The 20,153-nt window shown below is 38.2% G+C and overlaps 1 protein-coding gene across 3 annotated transcripts in view; it reads right to left on the bottom strand.

Annotated features, from left to right (window-relative positions):
- Nucleotides 1-4,307: 4,307 nt before the first annotated feature.
- SFSWAP (splicing factor SWAP) overlaps nt 4,308-20,153 on the bottom strand; it is a 29,973-nt gene continuing 14,127 nt past the window's right edge. For all 3 annotated transcript variants that reach the window (XM_032705560.1, XM_032705562.1, XM_032705561.1), the window contains 7 exons: nt 18,394-18,627; nt 17,361-17,551; nt 9,528-9,793; nt 8,123-8,248; nt 5,891-6,061; nt 5,247-5,319; nt 4,308-4,728 (listed from right to left, as the gene is read on the bottom strand). In XM_032705560.1, coding sequence (XP_032561451.1) covers nt 4,663-4,728; nt 5,247-5,319; nt 5,891-6,061; nt 8,123-8,248; nt 9,528-9,793; nt 17,361-17,551; nt 18,394-18,627 — 1,127 coding nt within the window. In that variant the 3' untranslated portion in view covers nt 4,308-4,662. The remainder of the gene's footprint in view (nt 4,729-5,246; nt 5,320-5,890; nt 6,062-8,122; nt 8,249-9,527; nt 9,794-17,360; nt 17,552-18,393; nt 18,628-20,153) is intronic.

Below are 20,153 nucleotides of genomic sequence, written 5' to 3'. Positions count from 1 at the left end.
TTTGTTATAAACAGTCACGACTTGCTTTAGGATTACACTTAGGGGTATATTCACCTCCTGTGTAATCCAGAGCAGGGAAAATTAAGGCAAAAAGCGAAGACATGCTCTGCATCAAGATTTATCAAGAATCCTTCCATGGTTCAAACAGAGTAACAACAGCAATACCACACCAGCTGCCACCAGAAAGACTGAAACCTCATTAAGCGCGCAGGCAGGTTTTAGTTTCCAACCAAATGCTCCAATAAAGCCTTTCCTTTTTTATGTAACACTTCAGAGAACTACAATTTTGGTGCTGGAAGGATCTGCCTGAAAGCAAAACAAGATATTCAGAACATGTTTGTATTTAATCACAACCGGAAAAAAAAAAATAAAACACTGAGCTTTCAACTTTTAAGAGCTGCATTTATCAGAATTTCAAAGAAATTTTCATAATGTTATAGCCAAGTTATTGTCATCTTAAAATTAACAATGTTAGATCAATTCAATGCTGTATTTCATGCTTTCAGATCATGAAGCAAAAGGAAAATTAGTAAAGAAGATGCTTTAGCAGTTTACTAACCTCAATCCACAGGTCTTTTACTTCTTTTCTTCATATAATTACTTGCTGGGTAGGGATGAGAGAAGAGGAATAGATGATAAATGCAATTGAATTAAGTAGAAATTTAACTAAATAGGATCTCCCAACCAAATGTCTTCACAAAAGATAACAGTCATTGCCTTAAATCCAAAAAAACATTAATTCCAAATGCTTTTTTTGTCCCATTGAAAAATAAAGAATATAACTTTGATCGTCTCTAATGCATGAAGTTCACAAGAGAGAACGTGTATGTTCCAAAAATATTGGTCAAAAAAAATGCTGTGATACAAAGAGTTACAAGTGACAATAGATGTGAAATCATGATCAATGCCATGAGACCACAGATCCATCTCAACAGAGCCAAACTGTTGAAAGCCAAACCATTAAGAGGAAACCAAGTCTCTTCAGCTGTAGAAAACCAAGAAGTATATACTGAGATGGCCTTTTTTATTCCCAAGGGGTTACCCACCAGCTGACTGAAGAGACAAGTGGGAAGCTGTCAAACACATCTAATAAATTTAAATTAGAACATCTTCATAAGAGTTGTTATGAATTCACCTCTTGAACTATGAAGATTGTACCTGGATGGGCACATTGGGCAAGGCTGAGGAATTGGAATTCTGCACTGAGAAACACTCCGAAGGAAACTGGTACCAGGGATTGGAGCACAGATGTATATGAGCACCTAACACTCACCTACTTCACTTCCATTTGACAAAGAAAAATGCAGAACCTAAGGCTACACACGACCTTTGCTGCAGCAATGCCTTTGTGCTATTAGTTTTGCTTCATAAAGCCATCCATCCCTGAGAATGTCTGTCTGTACCACCTACAAATACTTGTGTCTGCAAATGATTTAGTGATTCAAAACTTGAAGTTGGAAGTACTTTTTGAACCTGAACCTCCAGAGGAAAAAACTGGTATCTCTTGGGCAGCCCCTACTGTCTTTCTGTTGTTGGCTTTTTTTATTTTTGAGAGGCTGCTCTGCATTAATACAGAGAGAATAAAGTTCTGCTGTATAACCTGACAATTCGTAATTTTTTTTTTTAATCTTCGTAACTATAATCTGGAACTCCCAAAACAAGGAGGAAAGACTGGCTAGCACATTACAAAGTGTATTCCAAAGTGCTTTGGAAATCCAACATTAACATTCCAAGTCCTTCTGGGTTTGTTACACACATGCAGAGGAAATAAGTCGAAGTACCTACAGATAGAGAGTTGCCTGAATTTCTCTATTTGACTGAATTTAAAGCAAAGCAATCTCACTTTATATTGTTTTCACACAACTGAGAAATTTGAAAAACTAAAACCACTTGCTGAAAACTCAGAGCTGCCACAGTGCCTTCCTTCCTCAGGGCTACTCGGAGCCTGCTTTCTTCCAGCTGAAGTGCTCTCAGTTTTTAACTCCCTGTTGTAGCAACCTCACGTATTTCCCACCAGAAACAAAATTCTGGCAATACAGCCAAGTGATGGAAGGCCTTTTTAGGCCCCTTGGTACAGGAAAAATTGCAAGGAATTGAGTACATACGGTTTCCATGGATGGAGGTGGCTGCAAATCCCAGAGCTGTGGTCCCAGATGCTTGGCAGGGTCCTATAACGGGTACACAGAGATATCTCTTCCAGGGGTTGTGCTGCAAATCCATCCCTGGAAAATAGAAATTTGAAAATTTTCCACTTTGAAGTTTTTAAGACACTTTCCTGATACTGGTCACACATCCTCCTGGTGTCCCAGGAATTGTACTCACTGGATCACGAGCTCTGTGCTGGATTTCCAAGCAGTTACAACACAGCCAGTGCCTGTGAAGACTGACCAAAAAAAGCTGCATCGTTTTTTAAATGTGAAATCACACAAAGGAATTATTCTGGTAAAGCAGTTCATGCCCCCTTAGTACGGTAAAAACGTCCGTTCTGGTTGGAAAGAGAAGTAATAACGTAATAAAAACACTGCTACTTTTTAAATTCCAGAGAATACAACTCCCCATGAGAGAGTGCTGAATGCAAACAAACCTTGGTAAACAATGAAGACTGTATAAAAATGCAGTTTAATCTAAATTTTCCTGTAGCTAAATGCTCCATCTCACTGCATACCACAAAAGGGAGTAAGGAAAAGAGAGAAAAAGACTTGCTCAAAGGGAGAGAAAATATTTTAAGAAGTCATTAAAGCAACAACCTTCCCAAAGAGAATAAATCTGCAAAGCAGCAGCGAAACAAGCTGCCCAGTCTATTTTATCAAAGAGCTGGGCTGTTTTCCTATTGCTTGACAAACAACTGGCATCCAAGCTGCCAATTATTTAACCATGGTGAGACTTTTAACTCCATTTAAGAGGGAAAAATATAGCTGCTGTAAATTCAACGCTGTACAACAATCTACAACAGCTGCCTACGAAATTTACTTTATGTCCTTTTTTATCTGTCTCTACTAGTACTGTTTCATCAATAAGTGCAGAGGAAATGGTGCCTGCCTAGTACTGGTAGGAAGTTATTTTTGTCCTAGTCAAAGCATTACAAGTAACTTGGAAATAATTAGGTAAATGGTGGATAACATGATTCTGCACTGCCATTTAGGTGGCTCTGCTTCATCACCACTTATGCTCACAATGAAATTTCTCTGCAGCAGACACAGCATTTTGAATTGTTTGTACTGTAAACTCTAATTACTGACCAAAAATTGAAAAGAAATCTGATTGATTAATGTCTCCCATGGCTTGAATACTGTGCTTGCATTCCAAGTGAGCCAGTAGCATGCCAATGACCATTTTAACCATCATGTTACTTCAGTTTAAATTACATCAACACTTTCTCTTCCCCTTCCTTTGAACAAGATTTTTGCATTGGGGTTATTAATCTGTGTTGTTCTATGTAGGTAAGTTATGAACTCCTGTATGAGTAAGTGTGAACTTTACACTAATTTCTCTAATCTGTCTCCAACCTCCACCTACTCTTTATGAAATTTGAGAAAATTAGGACCATGAGTCACTAAAACCACAGATCTCAGACTTTTTCAGGGATAAGTAAAAGCCTTGATCCCACTCTTTACAGAATCAGGTAATTGCCAATAAGGGCACCTTTTGAATACACCAACTATTACAAAACCTCTTCATTGTTAAAGCAGGCTTGGGTAAAATCCACACATCTTTTTGTACTCATTTTATGAACATTTAAGTTAAAAAATTAAACAGCCTCAGCATATGCAACAAGGGTGCATAATAAACAAATGTGCCACTTTACTGAGGCCACAAGCTTTCTGAACACTGTTAATAGCTCTGTGTCAGTAAAACACAAGGTAGTGAATATCTTTTTCAACTGTATGAAAGGTGTTAAATCAGAAAAATGCTGAATTTCTGTACAGGATGCTGGCTGAATGACCAAAAATATCCTCTTTTCTGTAGCTAAGTAGAGAGAACAAGGCACATTAAGACACAATGAGGCTACTGCTGACCATTATTGAGTTCAAAGGGTCAGCTCCTCAGATGGAGGCTCAGAGATCTTTCTAAATCATGGAGAGAAAAATCACATCCCTTGTTCAAAAACTGTCCACTACTAACATCTAAGGAAGCAAACATTCTTCTGAGATCACCCTGTGCATGCAGGAAGATAAAAAGAATTTCTCAGCTTAAGATGGTCAGGCAGGTTAGACAGTTGTCATTTTAAAAAGCAGAACCTACTAAAGAAAAAGCAAATTAATTTGTAACAAAACCCAACAGCAAGCAATTAAGGACTCCACAAAAACTAGCTAATGAAAGATGTCTCCTTCTTTAATATTGTGTAATACTTTTCACAGAAACAGAGTATTTACAAATATACACATATAGACTGCTGATCATAAAATGTTACTGAGGAATTAGTCAAAAAAATCAATTTACAAAAACCAAAAACTTTCCAAAGATATTCTGCCTGAAAAAAATTCCATGAAATTTCAAGGAGATGCTTCTGTACAGAAAGATAGGTTTTAGCTCCTCGAGTTCTGGTAAATCAGACGAGTTGTGAACCAAGTGAGCCAAGCTCAGCTGTACATTTGAGATGAGGCAGGTTTTTTTTTAATTGTTCTTTTTCACACAATTTCTTGATGATCAGTTCAGCAGGTCTCAGGAGGCACTAGTTTGGATGTTTTTGGAAGCTGCAAGCATTGCTCTCACTTTGGCCATAAGATCCTGTAGAAAATAGAAGGAAAATGATCAGTGGGTGCCTGAGCTAAATCATGTGATTGCACAAACCTGCATGAAAGGGGAAGTTTATGTTCCAGTCACACTGAAAACCTGGATTCCTGATCATCAAATGTTAACAGTCCCTAGGCTAAATGAGTGAAGTAATTTGGAGAAAGTTCCTATGACAGCAACTGAAGTTGGGATTTACTACAATGCTACAAAGTGCTCTGCATAAATATTTAGAGCAGTTTCTACACAACAAAACACAGAAATCGCATCAACTGAAATGGAAAAAAACCTTTAAAAAACCTCCCATAATGAACACACAACTAACCACTGGAGGTTTAAAAAAGGGGAAAAAAAAGAAAAGAAAAAGCAAAAGAGAGATGGTAAGAGGTGAATGCCACAATTACTCCCTAACAGAAAGCCTTCTTTGCTTGCTTTGCAAAGCTGAACCAAAAATCTACACAGCAGAGGCATTTTCACACATGACAGTGACATATTCTGAATTTGTCCATTTGTACCTGAGTGATTTTACTCTGCACTGAAGACACGATTGCTGAAGAGATTTGGCCATCTTTTTCCTGAGAAACTCCCCTAAAAAATAAAAAAAAAGGATTAGAAATTTAGAGTAAATGTTTTAAAAATGCATTTCACTCTCCACCACCATTTTGGGTTTTATTGTACACCTCTCTCACACGTTAAGTCAACCATTCTCTCATTCAACTAGAAGCCATAAGTCAGAGTCAGAAGAGTCACTCGTACAACTGATCAGGCACATCTGAAGAGCAGCCTGGGAATCTTTTTACAGGACTGTTCTATATTCTGTAGAAATAATTTAATTATGAATCTTGTGCATGTGTTACAATTCAAACCACTCAATTAAAGTTCTACTTCAAAGAGTTATCCCGTTTAGTGCAAGTTTCCAATTCCTAACTCAGAATGAGGTTGCAGAATTTTCTGCACCAGTTTTACTGTAAGAGCATGTTGAGATGTTTACTCCATTAGGTGACAGAGATGTTCACCAGACTGATGCACAGAGTGCTGTGCTCCCAGTGCCTTCTCCTTTTGATATGCACCCACTGCACACACCCCAGGTTTGGTCAAAGGACACACTCACAGCCAAGAGACAGCAGCACTGCAGTGGTGCAGTAACAGGGCACGGTACCTGGAGCGTTCCTGGCTGGATTCCCTACTCTCCACAGGAGAGACACTAGTTGAATGTACAGAATTTTTGTGTGTGGATGGTTTGCCTGGTGACATGGATGGTGAGGGAGACCTGGCTCTGGATTTGGTGCGTGATCTAGACCGCCTCTTCTTCTTCTTTTCGTGGGGACTTCTGCGAGAAGAAAATATTATATTGGAGGATATTTAAAGCAATATTACACTGACTCAGCTCAAGATACTTTTCACACTTCTGAAAGATGACACAGACCTCTTCCTCAGGATATTCTCATGCATTCAGTAAGCATCAGTCTTACCCCTCCCAAATCTTTGTTCACAGAGCCTACCCATGAGTCTCACCCCAGTGCTCCACTGCTATAGTTGTGCAAAATACTTTCTCAGAAGCTCTTTTTAACATATTACATTAGGGAACTACTAACTCCTGAGGTTCTCACTTGGAATGCTGCTTCGTGGTACACAGGAATTACTGGCTAGTATTTGACAGCTTGGAGGGTGACAGCAAAAAGCCTTTCACAGGAGATTTGCAGAATAACTTGGTTAGAGGGAAGTTTCTTCCCAAAAAACATCAGACACTGAGAATGTAATGAGAATTATAAGAGCTTATATTCCTTATAATTTTCCTAGTTCATAAATAAACAAAACATGGAACCATAGCTATGTAAAACATGCACCAGGCAAATCCATGGTTTCTTTGGTTTTGAAAAGAAATTATTTCTTTCCTTGTGATCCAGCCTGCAATGCAACAAACCACAGGCTCCAAAATTATCAACAACCTGCTGTATTGCACTCAAACCAACGTGGACCTGGCAACATGTCTCAAGTGCAAAATGTTTGCAACTTGGAAATGAGATACACAAATATTTGTCACTACAAGAGCTGAAACAAAGGGCTTATGGGCACCTGATGTGTTCATTATTGACAGAAAGGGAACAGAGGTACCCACCTCACAGGCAATATTAAGCTTGAAGATAATTCAATTAGTAATATATTAAAGACAGAACTATCAAAATTTTTTACCTGGTTATGAACTTATGTCTGTATGACTTACAAACCAGTATTGATATTACTATAATTAGAATAACTAGAGTAATGCCTTAATTAGAGTTAGGCAATACCTCATTGGAGGCATCTCTCTCTAGTGTGTACTGCTAGAAGTCTATTCAGAAGAATGGTGTTGAAGCTTCTAAAACATCTTAGAACACTGTAAAACCTTAAGCCATCTTTTAAGTATCACATTATTTGTTCCTTTCTTTTACAACTCAGAGTGACATAATTCTAAAAATACTTTATGATTTAAAATGCTGAATGGTCAAGCAGGAGACACACCAACACTCATTAAAAATAGCACAGGGCTGTGAAAATAATTCTTCTGTGTGTTTATAGGAAGAGAAACATTTTAAGCTTCCATATCTTTTCTGCTTAACCAAATCTGCATGCTGAATTCCACAGAAGCCTCTATTATCTTCACTTGATGAATGTTAAAAACTGAATCACTGAAGTACACTTATGAAGTTTTCAATTATACCTACAACACATCAATTAATTAGAGGCTGTCAAGAGATGGAAAGTTATCTTAAGAAACAATAGGAATTTTTTAATAAAGCTGAAAGTGATCTCTTTGCTTCTTACCCCACAAGAGACATGCAGAAACAATTTAAAGACTAAATGCCTTTTTGGTAAAAAAAGCTTAAAACAGACTATATATGCAATGTGCTCTCAAAAAAGGTACCTTGATTCATACTTCACGTTCCACTCTGTCAGTAAAATAACTGCAAAATGTAAATCAAACTGCTTGCTAAACTGGAGTTGCCCTTATTTTGTGCAGATATGATGTGATGTCAAGAAAGATGACAGCACGCTTGCACCATGGCCTGTGCAGGTCATACAGCTTGCACAAGCACAGCATGAGAAAAATGACCCAACAAGAGGGAAACGTGACATTCCAAGTAGAACCTGAGCTCCCATGGTCAGGAGGCAGCAGTGTATCAACACTGACCAGGGTGGTTGTACATCTGATGTTCAAACACATGCAAGAACAGGGAAGAAGAACAAGTGCTTCTATTACTATATTTTCTCCACAGAAGTTTTTTTTTTTTTCTATCGAACGAAACCCCCAGAACACAGAAAGGTAAGTTCTAGCCAGGGAGTCCACAGTACAGCAGGCAATGTTTAAGCCTGGCAGGTCCCAGCCCTCTCCAGGCCCGGGCACACTCACTTGGAGCGGGGCCGTTTCCTGCTGTTGCCGGGACTGTTGCTGATCCGATAGGCCGTGGGAACGCTCCTCTCATCCCGCCGCCTCTCTGGGCTGTGAGCCCTTCTCCTGGGCGACCTGGAGCGGGACCTGAGCAGAGAAGAAACACTCAGAAGCTTAGTTTTTGTCACTTATTTCATTACTTCTACCTCAGTGGAACTGTGCTGTCACCAAATGCAGGTATAACACCTTCCAAATGCCTGTTTTATACCAACATGGGATATTAAGTCTCCAAGACTTGTCAGCTGCATAAGAATTTCTTGCCCATCCAAGACATTTTAAGATGAAGTTACCCACTGCTTTTCACTCCCAACAGGGAGGTTAAAAAAAAGGAATAATTTTTTTGGTATTGTCTGTAATGACAACTTCTGCATTCCTCTAGTCCAGCCACCTTTTGTGGCAACAAAGACTTAGAATAAACCAAAAGGTTGTAACGTGTCAACACTTACTCCTGTTAGTGCAGTTAAACAAACAAGGAAAGCACACGGAATACATAAGATGAGAAATTTTGGCACACTGCCATTGGGGGCTGGAAGCTGTTGTTCAGGAAGAAGCATGTGCCAGAGGCATGGCCACAAAGGGAAAGCAGTGTATGATTCCACATGCAGCACATACACATACAGGGACTGCTCTGGGGCAGGGCATTCAGATGTGACAAATTTTACAGACAGCAAACTTTCAAGGTGCCTAAACCCAAATAGCTTAGATGCAATCAACAGTATCAATGTAACACAATACATATCATCTTATAGCTGGATAATCAATGTAATGTATTTAATCTCATTAATGATTAGAGTTAAGTGAGTTACATTCTTGTGGTCTCTCCCTCATCAACTCTGTTTTCACCCTTCTTGAATTTCTGTCATATTTCTCCTGCAATTCATCCATCATATTTTTTCATATGGCACCCAACTGCTTTGTTTCCTTCTGAGCTCTGATGTTCAACCACCCAGTTCTCTATTGCCTATCTTAATATGTCTAGTTATTTTGCTCCAGCAACAGCCACAAACTTATTAGCCAAGTTCTCTTCTTGCTATCATCACATCCCTACATATTATCACCAGGTATTTTACAGACTAGAGTGAAGAAGAATTTATTGCACTATGTAATTAGAAATTAACGATTCATTATTTCATTAAAACCACTTTCAAAGACCTGCCACAGTTGATGATATTTATTTATTGCCTTCAAGCTGACTGTACCAATGCTTATGTAATGGAAGAAGTGCAAAGATATTTTAAAGAGATATACAGCAAAAAAGCTTGTTAGCCAATTGATAGCCAAAAGTTTTAAAGAGATATATAGCCAAATACAAAGAACATAAACAGTATGTTTGAACATAAAGAATATGTTAGGCCTCCAAACCCACCTTGAATGCCTGACAGTTCTATAGGCAGTGGGAAGTGAGTGCTTTGCTTTTGAGTGTGATCTAGACCTGGACTTGGATGATGAATGATACTTGAATGGTGATCGAGATCTTGACCGAGATCTTTTCTTGTGTTTTTTCCTTTTCTTCTCCTTTTCTTCATCCCTGGGAAGATCCCTGCTTCTGCTTGAAGGCCTTTCTGCTTGTTTAACTTCCAAGGTGGGTAAAGTTCTGACTGCAGTCACAGGACATGGTATACTGTTGACACTCTGAAATCAAAGGTAAACAAAGAACTGTTCACTTTTCAAGTTAGTCATGCTTCATGAGGATTATGTAAAGTGTGCATAAATAAGGTTGACATCTTCAAAAACATCTATCTAGCAGAATTTAACAGAGGCCTGTACAGTTCCCCAAAGATACATATGCAAGTTGGTATATGCATGCTAAGACTGTCAGCTTAACTAGGACATAGCTCTGAAGTTTTCATTTTTAGTTCTTAGAAGAAATGTGTTCTAAAAAGTGAGTGCTATCAGATATCTTTTAGTCTACTTATCCCCTTTATGTAAAAAAGGAGGAACCTGAAAATACAATCAGGAACTTCTGACATTCAAAGTTAAGTTTTCTTTCTGAACTCTGCAAAACAAATGTAAAGGGTTGGGAAGACCACAAAAATTGTTAATCTCAAAGACAAAACAGGTCCATGCACAGCTGATGATCAGTGAGTAATTCCAACTGCAGGAGATTAAGCAAAACCACACTGAGACATTTTCAAATTATCAGCTTGTACCCCAGAGAGTTCTGCTCAATACCTTGCTTGGAACAATTCAAGTCAGGCATTATAGATATGCTCCTCATTTCAAAGCCTGTCATTCCCCCAGCTGCCATTTCAAGGCAACTGGAGAAATCAGTTCCCTCTGTCATAATTTCTGCTCCACCTGGTCTGACACTTTCACTGTTTGATACAAGGATACTCACCATGACTGGAATAAAAAGGAACACATTAAAACCTGAAATAACCAAATTAGAATCAGGTGATCTTTTCCCTTCTTTTTGCCCTTCTCCTACCATGAATGTATCAAGGCAATAACTGGCCACATCTGAATAGTCAAAAAGCCAGCTCTGCTTCACATTATACAGCTGTGACACTTTTCTGTGCTGTAACTAATAATTGCTGTCACAACACTCACAAAAGCAGCAATAAAGCAGTACTAAGGCAGTTTGCTTCAAAGATTATAAACATTTTACAGCACGATCATTTGAGTGACTGGTTTACCAGAGGCCCATTTCCAATTTCACATATTCCACATGTAACTGCAGACACCTCCTCTCCAAACTTCAGAGTTTCCTAAGAGGCCACCACTGCTGACTTTTGTTCCTTGACAACGTTATTCATGTCTTTATACAGCACCTAATCCTGTGCTTTGAACACTACTGAATATGTAATAGCCCAGTTTGCCTTGAAGTAGACACCTCTAATAGCTTGAAACAAAATAGCTGTAGGCAAAGTAGAGTTAAGAGGAAAACAAGAGAGGCAAGAAAACCCCAATGGTTTTCAGTGCCCAAGTTCATTTGGCCACATAAAACACAAGCTCTCATTAACTTCCTTTTTGGCAGAGGTAGAAATGAGTGACACATTTACCTGTGCCTCATACAGAGATTCTCTCAGCAACCTGAACAAAAAAAAAAAAAACCACAATGCCAAGCCCTGCTATGTATCCACCAAAAGCATCCAGTGCTGACACCGTGGGCTCTCCTTGGCTTTCAGGAAGCTGCCACTAAGGAGCGACAGTGCTCAGATATCCCTGAGAAGCTGCAGGATGGCTGGAGATTCAGACACGTTTGGAAAGCCACACAGAAGTAACTTTAGCTACCCCAAGGTGAATATGCAGGTTCTGCAGTGAAATACAACAGGTGACACACAAGGGGAAGTCACCCCCCTTCACTGTGCCCAGGAGCTCCGGTGACAGTTGTCAGGCCACAACGACATGATCACCTGAACAAAGGTGGCAACTCTGGTTGCCTTCAAACTAAAAAAGCACCAGCAAAATGACCTGAGTCACCATCAGAGCAGAACAGAGAGCTCAGTGAAAGCACGGTCAGCAAGTTGCTAGGCCACAAAGAAAGTTTCTAGGTGTATAAATAATGCCGATGAGTAAAAATATTTGGAAAAAAAATAAACCGTCTGGAGCGTCTGGCAAAGAGACAAAGTTGTCAGTGGTTTGTATTTTTACTAGTGGAAGCTGATCCAGGCAAAAGAAGGTAATGGGAATTCAAATTGGAGGCATGAATGCAGAAAAAGATAATTTAAAAAAAAAGAAAAAAAAAATCACATAAAGCACAGAAGCATTTCCAAAAGGCAGAAACACTGTGCTTTACTGACCAGGCTCTGCCAATTCGCAGCTCAGCTGAAGAGTTTTGGAAAGCATGGAAACAAACTGGTTACCTGATGAATTTTATTATGCATCTCAAGGGATAAGAGACTGACATTTTTTCTGAGCTCTTCTAAGAAGTTAAACTGCAAATGTTCAGATAGCATTCACTGAACCTCACTTGTCTGTCCATTTTGAGCAACAGCACATTTTTTTGGCCATTACTAAATGCTACAGTGACAGACAAATTCACTGGCAGAGTTGTTCTTCAGCATTTTATTTGCATGACTGAAGCAAGTCTGACTAAAATAATGCTAAAAGATGATTCAACAACTCTTGTTTAGCAGGAATGGGTTAGGAAAGAGCTCTATAATAAGGAGAATTTATAGCTATATGAGAACAGAAACGAGCACTTCGGTTCATTACAAGTCATTTGCATATTTGCAGTATTCATAAGCCCAGAACATACATTAGTTATTCTGGGGTTACACTACTTAATCAATACACAAAGCCAAAATTAGAAGTGAACCAAAATGTGCTCATTGCAACAGCACAAAACACTAGTATGTTCAAACAAAACCAACTGGTAAAGAGCATTGTCCATAACATTACTAACACTTCTATAATTGGCTAATATTTCTTTTCCAGTAATTTGAATCCTATATTAGATCAGAACTGAAAGAGTTAATCAATAATTCTTTTACTTCAGTAAAATCTGAAAAAACTCCAGATTCTTTTCTACCACTGTATCTTTTTTTACTGCAGGTTCCTCAAAGCTTATGGTGAAGTATTCCCTGACTGAGAATTAATAAGCAACTGTCCATCAGAAATAGGAGTGTATTATATTTTGCATTTATTGCTCTGTGCAATAAAGTAAGCAATTACATCTTTTTAGACGTTTGTCAGTTCTAATCTCAATAAACTGGCCCAAAATTATTAAACAGAAGAGATAAAAATATTTCCTATAGGACAAAAATACTCAAAGACTCAAAAGTTTCATCAGGTGCTGCACTGAGACCCAGCTATTGACAGTACACTGACCATGGCAAGGTCTTCAAAAGCAGACAAAATTTGGCATCCTCAGTTTTGAAGGGCCAACTGCAAAGAAACTAGTGGCTGTGAATTAGTTTGCTATATGGATCAATATGCCTTTGTATCTTGAGTGCTTTGAAGACTGAAAATCAACACATAAACATTCTTAACTCCTCACCCACCTTAATTAAAATGGCAGATCCTGATATTTACCTTTTTTCTCCCTGTTAAATTATGATTAAAGAATTTATACTATGAGGAATTACAACTCTCATGCAGCTTTTGGTTATTGCAATAAAAAAGAATTTCCAAATGCCATCAAGTTATCCATCCCCCAAATGCCAAATTAGTATGTGACATTTTATGTTTTTCCTTTATCTTGCTTTTTCAAAAGGACAGACAGATTTATAAGAAAACAAATTCATCTTCCCCTCTCATGCTAAACAGAAGATATAGATACCTATAGACTCTGAACTAAAAAAAAAAGTAAAGAAGGGAATGGCTCTGAAATATTCTAAAGCATTTTTTCTTTAACTACTTATTGGATGGTTTTCATTAGACAACCACATTTTGCTCAAAAATTAACATAAAGAAAATAGGTAAACATAGAATGGTGTTTATATTATTTTTCCAAAAAGAGGAATGCAGCAGTATCTGCAGTCCACTGCTAAAAAGGTAGGATCAACTCCAGCAATCAGTGTGAAAGACATGCACTGTCTGCAGTGGTTGATTACCTTGTTATGCTTGACAAAACTAGAAGAGCATCTCATTTTTAAACATGGCACACTTCTATTTCACTCGTAAACAGACTACTTTCCACAGGAAAAAAAGAATTGTTACATACAGGACAAAAGTAAGGACAAGCCATCTAAAGAAACAAATGATAAAACAGGGCTTCAAAACAGAGAAGATGAAAGAGCCAAAAGAAGGAAAAGTTTTGCTTTGTGCCACAGAATGTTTATATTCAGAGGCATGACAACAGATGACATTTGGGACAAGCCATTAAAATAACGTCACTTCCAAATCATGTGCTTGTCTGGTTTTGCAGCATCATGACTGTGGATTTCTCTTCTTGTTTAAACTGGACACCAAGGTAACAGTTTGGGTATAACCAACTGTCTTTTACATGCCCATCAAAGCACCATCAGCCCTAAAACATTTCTGACATAGGATAAAATATGAGAGATTAGCAGAATAATCCATATCAAGGCCTACTACCAAGGATATACAAATACAATCTTATCGGTTTTAAAATGTCAATTATGTTTAACAATTTTGAACAATAGTTGCATTTCAGACTATGAAACACCTTCCTTTACTTGTTTTTAAATGAAAAAAGCAGTTCAATGCAGCACTCCAGATAACCTGGAGGGCTCCAGCTTGGCATGTCTGGAACTGCAGTTGTTGAGAATACAAGCTGCTTGTGTTGTAGGACAAGGAACCTGCTCTCATTGCAGAATGACAGCAGCTCCTCTTTAGTGACACTGACAGATGTGTGATTTTCTTGTTCCAGAAGAGTGTACCTGAATTATACATGTAAACACAAGAAGGGAAATGTCACCCGGGCACTGTTTACCCACGTCCTGAACAAGGGCACAGACTTCACCCAGCACAAGGTCACTGGGAGCTGCTCAGCTGTGGAAACTGAGCTCAGCTCCACGTTTTCCAGCTACTGGTTTGAGGAAATATTCTGCACCACTGTACTGTTGTAATAATGCATGCAAGAACAGTGAGGAGCCATTTGTGAAAAGCTGTGCTGCTTCACTGCTCCAGCTCATTTTTCAGCCTTTTTGTTTCTTTCTCTTGCTTCATTTCACTTAAAAGAAAAACAGGAAACCACATAAAAGAAATAATTCAGCTATGGAAAACGTAGAACTGGCTATTTTTGAGATTCAGCTGAAGCCAAACCAGCTTAAAAGTGCTCTGTTCTATGGTATTGACTGTCCTTTACCTGCAGTTAGAAGAATCGATTTGATTCACAGATATAATGTATACTCAGTACCAGCCTTTCTTTCATGATATACAAGGTATCAGAAAAATCCAAGAGAGATCACAAAAGCTTTGCACATTTAATGCACTTCTGCACAGTGTGATAAACGGATTCTCAGCACAAATGTACACTGTGTGTACACATAAAGAGCATTACTAGTTTTTATACAGGTATTAGGCTGGGGCAGTGTCATGGAAAAAATGCACCTCCCATGGACATTCTCAACTCCCCTTCACTCTTTATTATACATCCCAGTCATTACTCAGTTTCTGAGACACATTTTAAGCTACAAAAATCACACCACTGCATTAACTCTAAGACCAGTGCATATCAATCTTTTGTTTCCTAAACTCCTCATTGGATGCTCCTTCCCCCACAACAGGAGATGAAACACAATAAGTGACATCTTCGGTGGATGCAAATATTTAATTTTTCCCTTTGTTTTCAGACTAATTAATTTTCTGATTTAATTTCCCCAACTAGTTCCACTGGCCAAACTACAAAACTAATTTTAAACGTCTTTCACTCTCACCTTTTTACCATACTTCCTTTTTATTACAGCCATACTCTTGTTACTTTTGCAATGACTGTTTTCAAATGCATCTTGTTTCTGAAACACAACTGAAAAAAGCTTAAAAAACCAAACCAGTGCTACGTATTTATTTACAAGCTGATTTAGACATCATGATGCTGCTCTCTGGATTCTCAGGGTACATAAAACAGAGGTTAACAAGTCTGCAATATGATTTCACTCATCTTTCACCAACACAATTTCTCAACTCAAATGGGCTGTTACAAACAGGCAAAAGCAGGCAAGGAGAGCAAAAGGCAGATTATTTGGAATGAATGGAGATGGAAACTTTTTAAATTATGGCAAATGGAACAACAGCTTGAAAAGCATTCACGTTCCAAAATAAGCTTTTATAAGTAAAAATCTATATGCACATATCTACATAAGCATGCCACTAAGCAAGCCACACTTAGTAGAATATTACTTCCAAAGACAGGATGGCATTTTAGACTGTTTATTAAAACAGTACAAGCATTCCCAATGCAACAGCCAATTTTATTTTAAAAAAGCAAAGTCACACCAGAAACTTTTAAATATATAACTGAAATTCTAAATAAGCCCTTTAATAAAGAAAGCACCTCCAAACCATTTCTACTAGTAAGAAGCAGTGAAACAGGTTATTTTAAAATTATCAACTACACTGGAATTTTTTGTGTAAGAAAAAACAGATGCCTTCTCTGAAACTGTACATATGCAGGAGATGGAAAAAGAAGTTTCTAGAAAATCAGCTTACTGAGAAGTGGGATAGGGAGTGGATTTTTGTTGAGAAGTTCACTTGCTTTTTAGTAAGTTCAGCTTAGAACTTCAGTAAGTTCAGATGTGAGCAAGAACATTCATCTGCTCTTCTGAAAAAGAGTCAGCTGTCACTGGTTATTTCAGGCATTCTCTTAAAGAAAAATATCAAAAGAACCTTAGCTTAGAAATATCTGTCCTTGACAAATTCCCTTGAGAAGGAGAGCAGAACTGCAAGTCTGGGGAGTTTTGCATTGTCATTGTCTCTTTGCATTCAGTCTTCAATATATAACTGAGAAAAAGTACTGAACACTTGTGTCAGGGAAAACTGGTCAGCAGTAGCAATGAGAAACCTAGAGTAGATCTCTTTTGGGATGTGACCACACATAATTCTTACATCTGTTACTCTGTGCTGTTAAGGATCAGCTAAACTGCAGGTATGCCCCTTTCAGTTGTTCTCTTGGAAGTGTTTTCAAGGCTAGTCCATGATTTATTTGGAAAAAAAAAGAAAAAAATTGAGAACTGGGCAATTAATTATTTGTTAGGTACTGGAATTCTTTCTGTGGGAAAGAAAATGATGGAAAGCCATGTCATTTGTTCTTGTAACCAGTCTGTCACAGTCAATATCTAAAGTTTTCTATCTGTATCCAGAGATGACATTTGGCCTGATTAGTGCAACTGGATTCTTTGTTTTACTGCCTTTCCTGGAAGCAATGTAATTCCAAACCCAGGAAACTGAGGTTCTACTTCCCAACAGTGTTTCTATTTGCAACATGCATCAAACTCACCAATATACACATTAAATAAGCATCACAACTGATATCCCAACACTCTTGAAAGGTGAGCACTCTAATAGATGGACCACTAGTACAGAGTTAAAATGTGGAAGGTCCTTTTCCTTTCTGTACCTGGCTAACTGACCTGAGAATTTGTGCAGCACATTTCTCTACCAGTTCTTTAATGACAGATGACATATGTAAGATAACTGAAAAAGATTAACAGTGTTTAAAATTCAAATTTCTCCCCATTTCGAAAACCTTCCATCTCTTCAGTCAAATCCATAACAGGCTGTCAGATTCACACTCCAGAGGGAAGTTTTCCGACAGCTTTTTATGGAAAAGAGAAATTTATTTCCTGCTTACCTCGTTACTGAAGGAATTCTCTTCCATTTTCTCAGTTTCTGCCTCTGCCAGAGGGTTTTTCAGGGTCTGTAAGAACAGTGCAGCTTTCCTTTTGCGCTCTGCTTGTAGCTGCTTCTCCTTGGATTCTTTGGAGGCCTGTGCAAGCTTCTCCCTTGCAGCAGCTGCTAATCTGTCCTCTAGCTTCTGCTTTGCTAAGAAAGACAATTAAGCAGAGAGTAATTCTGGGGGAACTTGGCTTTCCTTGAAACAAACACACACAAAAATATCACAAACCAGCAAACAGCCTCTCCAGCCATTCTCAACCCTTTCTAATACATCCATTCAATGACATGATAAAGATATATCAGATTGAAATTAGGAAATTCCAAGCATCTTAATTCGCAGATATATCATTCGCTTGATGAAAAGCAGTACAGGGGAAGTAAAAACTTTTAAACTTAAAAAAAAACCCCAAATGTCAGGCCCTGGGGAGGAATGGGGGCAATTTGATTATTCTAAAACATCTTTTCATTCAAATTCACACAGCATACCCTTCTGTCCTTTCCTAGTAACAAGAAAAACCCACAAGAAGACTTAATGGCATTGCATTATAAGAGTAACAAAACATCAACTAGGTGATATTAGTCTATATGGGAGTGCTATATAACTGAAAAATAGCTTGAAGCAATTCATTGTTCTCTGAGGAAAATGAGAAACAGATATGCCTTTGTTTGTCTCTGTTAATGCAATCTGGGAACCAAAAGTGTTTTACTGAAGGTTGTAATGGAAAAGCAAAAAAAAAAAAAGTTTCAGAAAGATCAGGCATTAGGGCAAAGCACTTGTCAGCAGTCCATTAAAAGTTTGATTTTTGCTAAGCAACCAATGAAGATTCAATTCTTAACAATAAAAAGCAAACTGTGGTAAAAGAAGAGAATTCTGATTCCTGTTAACATGACACAGAAAAGATTCAACACACTAAAATGTCACATGACAGTTTTGCAGTTTCCCTGAAGGACTCAAAGCTTCATTTAGTTTTCAGTGCCACATGGAATACCTTGTTTGGCTTCCAACTCCTCCTGTGTAAGTTGAGGTTTTTTCTCTTCTGGAGCAGCACAAGGTGTGGTAACTGCTGGAGTATGGTTTGAAGCACTGTTAGCATTCTCTTGGCCTTCCTTTCCCTCCTCCTCCTCCTCATCACTGTCATCATCTAATTTCACACGGTTTTTCTCCAAAGGAAGAAGGTCGTTTTCTTTGGCCTTGATTGCAAAGCTTATTGGAGCAAACGACGCTGTGAATGAATGGGTGAGATTTCACACATCATTAGGCAACACAATCGGGGTTTTTTTGAACAAATTTGTTTTTAAATAAACGTTGGAAACTTCCTTTGTCCTGTAAAGACCTGAAAAAAAATACAGCATTAATTTCTAACCCATTTATCTAAAATGAAACTTCAATGAATAAAGAATGGAATTTCTCACACATTTGAAGCAAAGCAACCTACTACCATATGGTCTGCTGCAATGTATATCTTCCTCAGGATGCCTTTTGCATATATATCCTATAAGATTTAAATATAGTAATTAAATTACATACCAAGGTTTATAAAATACATGCTTTGATTCTGGTAATTCTGGGTTCAGGAAATATGCTCAGAAACAGAGAACTCAAGCATTCCAAGAGAAGTGATAACAGTGATTTTCCAACTTTTTCATGTGACAAAACAAATCCTAAAACGGGATCTTACTTCCTCAGAGGCAGAAGAAAAATCTAGTGCCAATGTTATGTCTGTCTTGCAGCCAAGTACAGTATTTAGGTTACAATAAAGTGGTATTTGTACCATATTAAAGGAAATGAAAATAAATATTTATAGGAATGAGATTGTCATGAAATGACTCACTGGTTATATTCCATCATCTGAATTTGAGCAGATTACTATTATGAAAGCACAGGCTCCAGTTTGCCATTTATTAATAACACGAAAAGAAACAATACCATTTTCTGGTGAACACTGTGTTCCCTTAACAAAGCACCTCTGAAGACAGAGAGGATTGCTCTTTCCCCAGGAAAGCTTCTCAAGCTGCCCAGGGAAGAAAGGGCAGAGTAAGGTCAGTGAGGAAACCACAGCAAAGAGCCTGGAGTGTGCAGGCCCTGGAGGGAATGGGAGTGCAGAGAGAAGCAGGAAGAGAGAAGAATTCCAAGGGACCACAGGATGTAGATAAACTTATGAGCAACTAAGTGAGGTGGCAGGAAGGCAGCTTCCATCCATGGAAACACAGGTCAAGAGTGGTTTTTCTGTTTCTTTTTTTTTTTTTTCAATGGTTTTCAGTTCTAGTTGAAAACTTCAAATTTCTAGTTTTTACTGCAAAAAAGGAGAATTTTTAAGGTATCTTTTCCTGATAGGTCAGGAAATCAGTTCCCAGATTTAAATAATCTCCACTCAGGGCACTAACAGTGTGTTAGCTGACTTTGTTTGACTGGCTTCCAGAAAGATCTTCCCCTTCTGTCCCCCTGCTGCTACAACTACAAGAGGAAAAACATTCCACTGAGACATGAAAAGGGGTCTTTTTTTCCAGCATGACTAATGTCCAACACAGGAAGACTGAGCAACAAGCCTAAACTACTTCCTCCATATGTATGCTTTCAAATCAGACCACTGCTTTTATTCAGAACAAATGACTTCTTTCTTGCACAGAGCTTGTAACTGTCAAGTTCAAAATGACAAAAATAAGATTCTGCTGGGGTCAGTGATGAAAGCCTTCAACTTAGCACAAAACCGAAGTAAAACCATTTATTCTGTCAGCCCATAAATACCTG

This window comes from Chiroxiphia lanceolata, chromosome 18, assembly GCF_009829145.1.
Source record: "Chiroxiphia lanceolata isolate bChiLan1 chromosome 18, bChiLan1.pri, whole genome shotgun sequence".
In the NCBI taxonomy this organism is placed as follows: domain Eukaryota; kingdom Metazoa; phylum Chordata; class Aves; order Passeriformes; family Pipridae; genus Chiroxiphia; species Chiroxiphia lanceolata.
The sequence above is the reverse complement of the archived record's forward strand: the minus strand, read 5'-3'. Positions and strand labels throughout refer to the sequence as shown.